We start from the raw sequence: 13,425 nt of genomic DNA, 5'->3' as shown, positions 1-13,425 counted from the left end.
GGTACAACAGGAGGTCACCACCTGCTACAGCGGGACCGGCCAGCTTTGATCCAGCAGCGGCCCCCATTCTCATCAGGCTTACAAAAATGGAGTCAGCAGAGCAACTCTTGATGCTCTGGAGTCTCATAAGAGACATTACGGCAACATTTCCAGGAGGAGTGGTATCTGCGGGGAGTGGGCCCCTGGTTGCCAAAAAGCTACAAGGTTTGTGTTGGAAATGGCTCAGACCTGAGCTGAAGACAGGAACCCAGGGGGCAAAGATGATTTCATTGGAACAGTTCACCCATATACTACCCCCTGGGGGAAAAGACTGGCCCCATAATGACTATGCCGCCACATATCTGGATGGCATCATAATCTGTAGTTGAACCTGGGAAGACCACCTATATCTAACTGCCACACTCCAGTCCCTCAGGGCAGCCAGTCTGAAGGCAAATCCTACTACATATTAATACACAGGGAGCCTTCATGTATCAGACCGGGAGAGAGATGCTGTGCTGTGGAGGGTTCTGGTGTCTTCAGTCTTCGGAGCCCAATTCTGTTCTGAAGCCGTCTCTCACTGAAGGAAGGGAAGAATCCCCATGTCTCAGTGTGAACTTTGTGGGGGAATAGGCCTCTCCTAGGTTCTGTTCCCCATTTCCTCTTCTCAATACACAATCTTACGTCAAGGCTATATCTACACTGAGCACCTTACAATGGCGCATCTGTGCCACTGCAGCCGCGCTGTTCTAAGGTGTGCTGTGTAGCTGCTCTTTATAAAACCACCTCCAACGAGGGGCAGTAGCTTTGTCGCCTGGAGCGCAGCGCCCGCTGACGTAAGCGCTGTCCACGCTGGTGCTTTTCATCGTCAAAATGTTTGTCATTCAGGGCGTGTTTTTTCATACCACTGAGCGACAAAAGTTTTAACAATGAAAGTGCCAGTGTAGACTTAGCCTAAGATCCAGTTACGATCAGCCTTCCCTCAGAATCTTCCTCACAGCACAGCCTGGGGGCACATGCCTCCACCCGCCCATCTAGGTTTCATTACTGTGTTCCTTAGTCTGAAGAAGCTTGCAAAATGGTGATCATTGTATAGCAGACTGTCTGGAGAGCACTGCAGCATGCTGTCTGCTGGAAGCCTGGAAGCTGGAAGCAGTATGCAAGGTGTAACCCTGTGACTGCTCTGAGTGAAACTGAGTCACTTGGACTTTTCTTAACACAGGTAAAGGCCATCCCCAGTGAAAAAATGTAGCTCATTCTCATGCCCTTCCCTCCTTTGCTGAACTAAAGCAATCCTTAGGGGTTTTAGGAAGCTAAAATATATCCATGTTTTTGTGCAACTCTGGTGGCACTCAGGTAATGCTGCTGTTTTTGTTTTGTTTTATATACGCTCTCTGCTTTAATCAGATTCTGAGTACTCTGAGTTGGTGCTGTTCATCAGGTAGAGATTTATAAATGAACAGTTTGTGAGTCTTTCAACTCACTAGCTGTAGGCAGGGCTTGCAATTGTTCAGGGGCATATTAAAATTAAAGGAAAAGGTGGAGAAGATTGCAGTTGTTTGTTACAACAAAACTTTTCAAACATTACAGTGCCATCTATGAACTACGTTGTGATCCTAGAATAATGCTGGCTGTAAAAATGAAGGAGACCAAAAGTAGTTGGACATGGTTTCCTTGTATTAGCTGGGTAATAAAAATGGCAATGTTCTGTGGCCACAGTGATGTTTTACATTCTCAGTTCACAAAGTACGTCACAAGGTTCTACTGATGTCACACATGACAGGAGGACTCCCTAAAAATCCTGCTGCAAGAGCCTTCTCCTCTGCAGACCCCGTCATTTGGAAGGGTCTTCCTGCATCTTGCAATATTTTCTTTGTTTGCTTTTCTTTGCAAATCATATCTAAAAACATCTCTTACCCTCAGCTTTTAACTATATCCCTCTCTGTTTGTTTTTTTTTTTAAGATTCTGTATCTCTTTGGGATACATTTGTATGAAAGATGCTATGTCAAATACAGTATATTATTTTTGTTTATTAATTGAATTTATGCATGCTGTATAGAGTACTCGAAAGTGTTGTGCATTGTATAGACATAAAATAAGGGAAGTCCCTGCCCCAAAGAGCTTACCATCTAGGTGCAGGTAATATACTTCGTTTGGAAGCTCTTTGGAGCAGGAACTGTGTTTGTGTTTGTACAGCACCTAGCACAAAGTGGTCCTGGGCCATGACTTGGGCTCCTCACATTATACAAATAAATAAATAATGACAAACAACAACAACATTTTAGACCTCAATCTCACAGATCCTTAAGCATGTGTGTAACTTTATAAACATGAATAATCCTACCGAGGTCACCATTAGTTCCATCTGTTCACATGAGGTAATTGCACATATTTAATAGTTTGCTGAATCAAGACCACCCTTTGTTTTTTAGCTATCCCAGACTATCTGTTGAAAGTCTTCAGTGTAACCAGAGCCTTGATCAGAACTCCAATATGACTCTTCCTCTGGGATGTGTAGGGAAAAGGGATTCAAATCAGCACTTGCATTATTTTCCTTCGGAAATCAACGTTTGCAATGCACAGTAGCCAAGAATTGTTTCAGTCGATAAAATGTGCCCGTGATAATTCTCTTGTTTCAGATCTCTAATCTCACTTTAATTAGTGTTGTACACAACAGCGCCAATCAGTGTAAGTCAGCAGCAAACATTACCATCTGCATTCATCATTAGCATCAACCAGCATGGTAATCTGCAGTTTTAGACTAATGCATGAGCTCATGGGACTCTAGTGTCTGTTCAGAAACAAAAACCTCTTTTCCTTCCACCGTTTAGCTTTTGAAACCTATCATTCCTTTTGCCTCGGAACTTTCAAAAGATGAAGCATTTCCATGACTTCCATTGTAATTTGTTTCACTTCTGGAGTAAGAGTGTCTTGCTCATTCTCTGCTTCACAAAAATGATGTCATGTGTTTGGAGATAATTAATTGTGGATGGATTCAGAATCTACTGTATGTAACCAATACACGGCATTGTTGCCAGCTCTGTGGATAGGGCTATAAGGCTGTTATGGCCTTTCATATCAAGGTACATTATTATTTAATGGACTTGCTCAGAAAATGCTTTTGTTTAATACATGTGAGCCCTCATGGCACTTAGTAAAAGTCAGAGTTTCACTTCCTGATAATTCATCTTTTAAAGCCAATTATAAACAGGTTCTTGGTTTAAAACTGGTCAGTGAGGGCACTGCCATTTCTCCAGATGTGATTTTCCATTAATTTCTCAAGGAAAGCAAGACTTCACTCATTTCTTAGCTATCAGAATATGCCATTTGGATTGATGTAGCTCTTGATTGTAGGCTTATACTGCAGAGCAGCAGATGATCCACTACTGGCAAGGGCCCTTTAAAGATCGTATATTTAATTAATTTGTTACATTCCAATTGCTGACTAAGCTTTTAAAGGGTTTCTGTATCTTCACTGGGCATTGCTTCTGCAGTAAAAGAATGTGAGTGTTATCCATGCTCAAAGTGCATTGAAACAGGAAGACGCAAGTGAAATCAGTCCCACAGATCGCATAAAGTTCAGTGAAATAATGCCAGATCTTTTATTGTCTCTACCCGTCTAAGATGAACGACTAGAGTGGCTGCACTGGATAAAACTGAACCCTCCCACTTTTCTAAAGATGCACGATGCACAGCTACAGTCTCCTTAAGAGAAGATACTATTTTAATGTATTTTTCCTCCTTACATAATTTCATCCAGAACGAGTGCTTGCAGCTATGACATGACTGTGGTTGTATAGATACAACCTAACGCAACACAGTAACAACTGTGGCAACTCATTTTAAAAACATTATTTTCATTAAAGGAAGTAGCCTAGAGTGTTTTAAAACTACCCATAATGCTTCTATAACCATTCTATGCAATTGCACTACAATGGGCAACAACTGATTATATTAAATCCTTCATATGGAAATGTTTACTAATAAAGATTTTCAAACCTTTTCCCCAAGCAAAAGGGGATACAAATTAGTACATACCTCTTGGGACCACACTAAGCTAGGAATTCTGTATATAGGAGTTATAATCAGATTTTTTTTCCACAGGAGAAGAAATGTTCATTCCAGTTTATTGGTTTCTTCAAACTGTATTTTATTAGGAGAAACCTTTCCTATTTGTTTTCCATGGGAAAAAACTGAGGACAAGACCTTACAACTGGATTCATAGAGACAGACCTCTGCACTTACATGGAGCCCCAGATACAAACACCCTACCCTCATAAATCCCGTTGCAAGATCTGGCCCTAAGGGTACATAATCTGGCTTCACTTGTAACTAATAGGAAAACTCTCATTGACTTCAGTAGAACTAGAATTTGACCCTAAAAATTTGGCATTCTCTTCTTTCTGGTTAGTTGTCATACTGTCCGTGTTACGTCTTCCACTTGTGCTCAGAGACGATGGTATGTTTTGTAGGAAGATAAGAAGGGGACACCATTACAATCATTTAGGGATCTGGGGTAACTGTGGGGGATTGGTCCTGCTTTGAGCAGGGGGTTAGACTAGATGACCTCCTGAGTTCCCTTCCAACCCTGATATTCTATGATATTCAATCGTACATTATCACAGACATGAGTCTAAACGTTACAAGCGAGAGATTTTTGTAAACAAATGCATGGTACTACGTATATTTTATCCGCTAAGCTCTGAAACTCTCCAATTAATGCATAAACATTATGAAATAAAATAGGAAATGAAGTAGTTTAAATTACGAAGAGGTAATTCTTATGATCCCTATTGAAAGAATAAGAGGGGCTTAAACTACAAGAAGTTGTTCGGTAGTAAATGCTGTCAAGACTGGTCTAATTGCCTGTTTTCATACCCTTATTTTCCTTCCCCAGAGCTATGTTTGACTATGACAAAAGCAAGGACAGTGGCCTTCCAAGTCAAGGACTCAGTTTCCAATTCGGAGACATCCTTCATGTTATAAATGCCTCTGATGACGAGTGGTGGCAGGCCAGGAGGGTCACTCAGGAAGGAGACAGCGAGGAGATGGGAGTTATACCCAGCAAAAGGAGGTATGTGTAATTGCTGCTTTTCTACTTCGTTAGGCACAAATGTGCAAAAGTTTGAGTTTTATTCCAAAACCAACGTGCACGAATCTAAAAAAATATAGGAGTGGGTGCAAAGAGGAGCCATAAAAATTATTCAAGCACTGGGGAAAGTGTCTTAAAGAACTCAATCTGTTCATTTTATCAAAAAGAAGATGAAGACGTGACTTGATTATGTTGTATACATATCTTTTGGGGAGACCATACCAGGTAGTAAAAAATCTCTAGCAGAGAAAGGCATAACCAGAACCAGGGGCTGGAAGTTAAAGCCTGACAAATTGAAATTAGCTAAATCTCTAAAATAATTCTGAATATATCTTTGTTTAGCTGTGGTGGACTCATAAGGAAATGTACCATCTGAATGTTACTGATATTTTTTACTGTCTATGCTGTCTAATGGGTTGCCTTAGTGATGTAGTTGTTGGTTTCATCAAATATCAAAACTGCCACTGTACCTTTGTTGATAATTTCAGTAGAGAGGTCAAAAACTGAAGTGGCATGAAGGAGAATGAATTGTATCACACCAAACCAAATTTCTCCTTTGGAATATTACTTCTAAGCCAGTTATAAACCTTCTATCTACAGTGATTTAAATTCTGGAGTTAATAAAAATGGTTGCACAAATTTGTTACAATGAGATAAATTGGATTGTGGGTGGCCTGCGGAGCACCTAGTATTGTTCCACGGAGAACTGGCTGATCACAGGATACTAACCCTGCTCATTGGTTTTGCCATGTTAAACAATGGAGACTTAAAAATGCCCTCAGATATCACATTGACATGGGCCTTGTTAGGTATCTAGGTACTGAAAAAATGTAGTAGACACTTTCCTAATGTTAATCTTCCATGTAAGATGTTGCTATAATTACCTTAGGGGTTTTTATGGGATTATGAATGCCTGAGTGCTGGTCCATGCAATCATGAATGGAAGCAGAAGGAATTCATAAGACAGTGTCTCTCTCAAGACGTGGTCCATAGTATAAAAAGGTATGAACCCTTGAACTTTATGATATACAAAATAAGGGAGTGGGGAAACAACAAAACAACTGATTAAATGGTGAAGTTAGATTTGTGTCTTGTTGGTTCCACATGTGTGGATGTGGATGTGTGTGTGATCTTTTTCTGTAGGTGGGAGAGGATGCATGGGCCTAAGATTTATTGACCTACTTGCAGAAGGTGTTTTCAGGAGGAACAAATATGTGAAGGCATGTTGGACCCACTCAGGGACCAGGCTGCAAGGCACATGGGGCAGCATGAAGGAAGATATGGAGACAGAAGTGGGAGAAAGATGTGGTTTGTTCTACAACTTAGGCAGAGTGGAGAGGGATGCAAAATGAGACGAGAGCAGAGAGTAAGCAGGAAATAGGTTGTATTGTCTTGAAACATGGCGCTTGAATTTGTAATGATGCGGGTACAGTTACAGTGGTCTCTACCCCTCATGCTACTGCATCAGCAGTGAATTGGAGAAGCCTGGGGGGGGGGGGGAATGGAGTCTGCCTGCTCCAATGGTTCCAAATTGACATCACATTTTTCTCTCCAATAATTGTTACTGAAAGAGCCCAACAAATTCTGGAGTATAAATAAATGGAACAAAAAGCTGGATAATGTCATCTAAATGCTATTCAGCTTATTCTGGCAAGGCCTTTCTTCATAATGGTAGGACTAGGCCCCTTTCCCCATAACAGTGAAGTTTTTCTCCAGAAAATCCTTCCCTGAAATGTGAGCAGCCCATGTTAATGCCATACCATTCAAGGTTAATTCAGGGTTTCTAGTATAAATACTGTTGTTCATAAATCTAACACTGACTAGATCCTCCCAGGAGCAGGGGTATATTTTCCCCCCTTTAAAAAGTCCCCTCCCTCGTCCCACTTTAAAAATGTATTGAAGTAATGAATTGGTGTGCTTTTTTTTTGAAGTTATTTAGATCAGCAAGGATCCAGTTGTAGAAGACAGATTTTTTTTCAAGTTGTATCTTAAAAATTAATGCACGTTCATACTATGGACACAGTAGTTTCTTTGTAGAGTCATTGAGCCTGACTGTCATTGTCCTGCATCTTATGTAGTCACTTACACCAGAGCAAAGTGTAAAATGCAACCGAAATCAGAATGCTGTTATACTTACTGCACAGGTGTACACAACTGCACAAGGTGGTGTGCAGAATAGAATCAGCCAATTATACCTAGCATATAAATTCAAATTTAGAGTAAAATCTCTTCTGAAAAGTGTTTACTGAGCAGACGAGACCTGATCCAAAATCCAGTGAAATCAATGGGAGTCTTTCCATTGACTTCAACTGGCTTTATGTTGAGTAGCCACTTTATAAAATTAAATATTGGTCATTTTATTTAAAAACTGAAAAAAACAGTCAGATTACATTATGAACCAATCACTAGCCAAATTTCCTCTTGTTGTATACGTGACATTATTTTTGTAAAAAGAAAAGGAGTACTAGTGGCACCTTAGAGACTAACCAATTTATTTGAGCATAAGCTTTCGTGATCTACAGACTAACACGGCTGCTACTCTGAAACCTGTCATTATTTGTGTACAAATTGCAATACATGTACCAAAAAAAAGTCACACACACTTAAAATCTAACAGCAACATCTTTCCCACGTGCTAGATGGTGGTATATCAGAGGAAAGGCGATCAGTGGCAGCTATGTGTTGGAGCCTGAGCCATTTTGCTGGCTTGCAGAGTCATATGGTTCCATCGGCTCAGGGAAGAATGTATTCTAGGGGCTGTTTTGTGCAGCCATGTGGAAATCTTATGTATATCTCTTCTCCAGTTTATAAACATTTCAGGCACCCAGGCAGGAAACCATAGAGAAGAGGTGACGAATAACATTTCAGAATCAAATAGCCAAAGACCTACTTAAAGCAAATAGGTTGTGAATAGCCCAAAGACTAAAAAATAGGCGTTGGCTCTGGCTACTGTGAACACCAATGTTGGTGCCTTATACTGGTAGTATCTACACTCTAAATCTACATTCACAAACTGTCCAGACATTTGAGGATTTCCACCCTTGCTTTTCAATCCGCACGTGACTGGACCTTTCCTTTGATGGGGTCTACAAAGTGCAACTCATTCCTGATGGAATCCTTCTCATTTATCCCTCTCACCTTTAAAAAGCATTTTAAAGTGCCCTGCTCCCAAAAACCAAAACAATATCTGTAGACCCATCACAATTGGCCCTACATTTACCAAAGTTCCTTTCAATTCCTCTTTTTCCTTTTTTTGCACTTGGGCCCCCATACTTTGTTTGTATTTTATGAGGGTGGCATATTATTCTGTTATGTACAGCACTCTGAGCACTTTGACCCTTCTGATCATCTAGATTGACCTCTTGTACAATTAATGTATTAATTATAACTGAAAACAAGAGAAAATAACCTTTATTGTCTTACAGTACTGAAGCCATTGACCTCTTCCATGATAGTTCTTTATTTCAGTATGTACTCTGAGAGCAATTAACATAATTAAGTTCTTACTTAGGGAAATGTCTATGAAAATCACCTTCCAAGTGCCTGATTTTACCATTTTTTCCACACTTTTTGGAATGGAACCATTCAAACAGGCACATTAAAGCATGAGCAGATAAGAGAAATTTCCAATGATAAATCAAGACTCTCTTTTCTTTTCCCTTTTATTTTATAATGGATGTGGTAGACCAGAAAAGGTAGTAATTTATAGCTACCAGGGAATTGCTGCCCATTACTCACTCTGGGATGGTGTGTAGTTTCCAGCCCTTAACTGTCAATCAATTACATGGAGCTTGAAATCAATTTGTCATTAGATTTAATCATGGTCACTTCTATGTGGATTTGTTATTTTGTTTACAACTGAGAAGCCCTCCTTTAAAAGTGAATTTGGATCCTGTAGCACTGTGTCACAGAGATAGGCAGTTTAATTCTGTATTGAACAAGCAGAGTACCACGGTCCTGGCCCATCTGTGTCCCCGTCATTAAGGGCCTGATCCTGTGAATTGGTTAGAGTTTTTAACTGCCATTGACTTCAGTGGGAATTGATGTGAGAGTGGTCAATGCCTCGCAGAATTGGGATCTCATTGATCATGGCTTTGGCTTTAGAGGAAGCAGTTCACTCACTTCTAAAGGCAAAACTCTCCTATTTTGGCCAGAGGTCCAAAAATTCTCTTAGCTACCAAGCTCTGGTCACCATGAAGAGGTATGTTTCTAATTACAGTTGTAACGTACCCTCATGTTGGGTGGGTGAGCAGCATGGCCCTCTTGCTGTAAAGTGATGTCACTTTGACACTGATGACATTACGCTTAGCGAAAGAGACCACGAACCAGTTTTTAGCCTGCTGGTGTAACCATCAGACAGAAAATATTATTCTTTAACATGTAAGAATGAAACACTGGGTGCCAACTTGTTGGAATCCGGTTTATAATCTCTCTCACGCAACTATTGCCACAGATTACTTCATTTTACGTGGAAGTGGTCATCTTTAGAATTAGATTTAGAAATGCCAGTTGGAATGAATCTTCTACACATCACTGTTTGATAATGAGAACGGCTGCTCACCTTGTGAACTCTCATACTGATGGGATAATCAAAATGGGTACAACTTTCTATTAAGGACAATAGCCATAATTAGAGAAGTATAAAGAAGCCACTCAAATCTGGTGTTTCAAGGAACTCTAATTTACGCTAGATACAGGTCGCTGGAGGTAGGAACACCCCACCTTATGAATATCAGTCTAAGCTTAGGTACTCTGTGTGCCAATGCATATACACCTGCCCTTATCTTTTCCTGCACTCACTCTTTGAATAAGAGTTGTATGAATTCGCTCTAAGGATCCAAAATGGCAATGAATTGGGTGCCCTTAATTTAATGCAGATCGTATCATCATTGTCACCAATCCCACTGCTGCTGCCTCTGAAATCAAGGAGAGTTTTGCTTGTTACTTCAAAAGAAGCAGGGTTAATTTACCCTAAAACGGGGATCAGCAGCCTTTGGCACGCGGCCTATCAGGGAAATCTGCTAGCGGGCCGGGACGGTTTGTTTAACTGCAGCGTCCGCAGGTTCAGCCGATCGCAGCTCCCACTGGCCGCGGTTCACCGTTCCAGGCCAGTGGGGGCTGCAGGAAGTGGTGTGGGCCGAGGGATGTGAATACTGTTTTCAAATACATGGGGGGATGTCTATGCAAATTATATCCATATTTTACAGAACAAATGTTTAAAGTGATATCAGCCTGTCATGCTGTTTACAACTCTACAGAGCTTTCAGGGAACAATTATATTTTTCTCCTTAGATTCTAAAGGGCAAAAGATGAAAAAAGAACACAAAAAAGTCTTTCATAAACATTTTTCAAGGACAAGGAACCAGAGGTTTGCCAATTGCAAAAATCCTTCTGGGTAAAAAGGCATCTTAAATTGGTTATTCTGCCTGACTTGTCATGTTTATCCACTCAACTGGGTTTTACTTATGTTTCTCTTCTAAATTAGCTACCTTTTTAAGAATCCCTCAAGATTTTAATCCCAGAAAGATAAAGCTTTTTAAAATAGCATGGTCTTGTTAGCTTTATCTGAAGTGAGTTACTTGAGCACAGTTGCTAATCTAATGGGAAAAGATAAATATAGACTAAAATTGATATGCATGTGTGTATTCCCCTGTCCTTATTCTTTTGCAAGTAAGTAGGAATAAGGCTGTACTGTGAGTCCAGTAAAGCACTTACCACAAGCTTCATTGAAAGTGGCTTTGCTTTCAGGAGACTTCTTATATAAGATGAACTTTATTAATATTTTTCAATTTAAAATAGGAATTAGCTTTCACAAAGGCCACGAACCACCAAGATAGCTTCATGGGAGCGTGGCAAGTCAATTATTTTTGTAACAGCTCACGAAGTCTTAAGCTTTAAACAGGTTAAAAGGATTTTTCCTCCCCAATCTTACAATAGCACGTTTCTCCATAATAGTAACTGTATGGCTTTTATCGGACAATAAACAGGTGCTGAGCTACCATCAATTGGCAAAATTCTGATTATGAAGACCTGAATTCTTCAGAGAGAGAACAAGTTTTGTCCTAGTGCATTTACACGTGTTGTTTCCATAAAAAGCCAATTAATGAGTATCCTAATATTGCTAAAAAACAATTGGAGAATGGACATTGGTGGTCAAAATCAGACCTTGCATGAATGCTTATAACAAGCATGGAAGTCTCTGGGCCAAACTGAGCAGAGATGTAATTGATGGAGAAGATGTGTACTGAGTGTGGTAAATTGGTCTGAAAACGGGTGGAAATGGTAAAACATGTTTGCCCTAATCTGGCATTCAGTGGGTGGGCAAAACTCATTTGCCAATGTGCCAATTTTCCTGCTTCCTTACCCTCACAGAAGGGTGTAAGATAAAACAAGTTTTGTCAAACACACATTTTATTTTGCACACTTCTATTTAGTAACTTTTCTTACTCCACTTTCTATCATTATGCCCATTCTGCAAACCAGCTGAATGCTAAATCAATACAAATTAATCAACTCCAACCACTTATACTTGCTTTCACACCCAACATGTAATTTACACCTTCGTTTACATCACAGATGAATATGACTATGAAATTTAAAGCATGTCTTGCCTGTTATTTTACATCTCCAATAAGAAAACTAATCTGTTGTGAGTAATCCATTAACCATCCACTTACAGCATATGAATACATTCTTCTGCTCCTTCTGTATGGCTTAAAAACAGCAAGGTTAGATGCCCACGTCTAGATTAACGATCCAATTGATTGCTTCAGGTGATGTGGAGTGAATAGCAGTGATTCCACCATCACGTGGATTACTTGGGCCATTGATTGACAAGGTGTTCCATAATTTGAAGGCCATTTCCTCAGTCACAAATAGGATTGTATCTCAGACCCCATTTATGGAGAAGGTAGGCACGTCTGCCGTGCGATGTGCAGATGCGATTCAAGGTGGGCCATATTTTCTGTGGGATTGTAGAACCACTGAGTTCTTCAGTTGGGTCCTTGATGTGGTGTTTTTTCAGGATGTTGGTGTCCTTCCACCTTGCTCACCATTGATCTTCAGGGAGAAACCCGGAATCTTTGAGCTCTTGCATTGCCAGCCTAAAAGATTTTCTTGATTTGAGTCAGAATCTCAGTATATTATTTAGGTCTTCGTCTATTGGAAGATTCTTGTTCCCTTGAATATGATGGAGCCTCCTAAGAATTATCATATTGGAATGAACTTGGGGTGGGTGGATGTGCACCAGTATGGGAAGCCGTGGTTGTGGCATTTGTTTTATTGTGCCCGTATTAATCTGCATGATGCTCTTAAATTGACAATCAACAAGCGATGTGTGTGAGCTACGTGTTCAGATGGGTGAGCGGTATTTTGCAGTTCAGGAGATAAGAGCTAGTGACAAGGTCTGTAAAGTTTTTGCATTGGCTCCCAGGTCATTCCTGCCAGTTTCTGGATGAAATTTACATGTATCTTAATTCTGTCATGAATATTTTTCAGGTGCTGGTCATATTCCATGGTGGGATTGTGTTTTATCTGCAAGCCACAGAAGTCTATGTGCTGTTCCTAACTAGCCATTTGATTGTTTATGCTGACACAATAAGCTGATGAAATGCTGACACAATAAGCTGAATGATGTTGGGTTTAGCCATCAGTATAAGAAATATTATTCCATATTAAAATGGTTTTAAGGTTCATCCTTAATAAGGATTTGTTCTGTGTAGGTAAATCCTGTGCCTGTATGGTCAAAGCAATGTCATCAGCATTAATTTCTGGGATGATGATCAGGGAAGACCACTGGTGTGGATATTAAACAGGATCGGTGCTAAGACTGATCCTTGTGGTAGGCCATCATTGAGAGTGCATGGCCTGCTGACCTGATCACATAGGAAAACACAAAAGGTTGGTCAGAATGTCTTGGAAGAATTTTATTGTTGCATGGGATAATTTTGCTGGCTTTCAGGAGGAGGCTGTTCCTCCACATCATGTCATAGGCAGCAGATAAGCCTAAGAAAGCTGCCCCAGACTTGAGTTTACACTGGAATCCTGCCTCAGTGTGTGTTGTCAAGGCTAATACTTGGTCAGTGCAGCTATGGCCTGATTGGAAACCCATTTGTTTGTCCAGTAACATTGCTTCTAAAGTTCTACAAGTGGCATAATCCTTGCCAGTAATACACAGATTCACCTCAAATGAATGTATAGTTTCTTTGTGTTTCCAGTTTACCCCAAAGAGTTAGGGTAAATTTTCAAAAGTGCCTATGTCCCATTTTCAGAAGCAATTTAGCTACTAAGAAGTCTAAGTTTTCATTGACAGTCAATAGATTTCAAAATTGTCCTTTTTTATAATTTATTATGA

At 40.1% G+C, this 13,425-nt stretch overlaps 1 protein-coding gene across 23 annotated transcripts in view; it reads left to right on the top strand.

Annotated features, from left to right (window-relative positions):
* Positions 1-13,425, top strand: part of DLG2 (discs large MAGUK scaffold protein 2) — a 1,447,004-nt gene that overhangs the window by 1,367,057 nt on the left and 66,522 nt on the right. For all 23 annotated transcript variants that reach the window (XM_074955894.1, XM_074956035.1, XM_074956046.1 and 20 more), the window contains one exon: positions 4,878-5,054. In XM_074955894.1, coding sequence (XP_074811995.1) covers positions 4,878-5,054 — 177 coding nt within the window. The remainder of the gene's footprint in view (positions 1-4,877; positions 5,055-13,425) is intronic.

The sequence above is a fragment of the Natator depressus genome, chromosome 1 (genome assembly GCF_965152275.1).
Source record: "Natator depressus isolate rNatDep1 chromosome 1, rNatDep2.hap1, whole genome shotgun sequence".
Lineage (NCBI taxonomy): Eukaryota > Metazoa > Chordata > Testudines > Cheloniidae > Natator > Natator depressus.
Note: the sequence above shows the minus strand (reverse complement) of the source record. Positions and strands in the feature narration are given on the sequence as shown.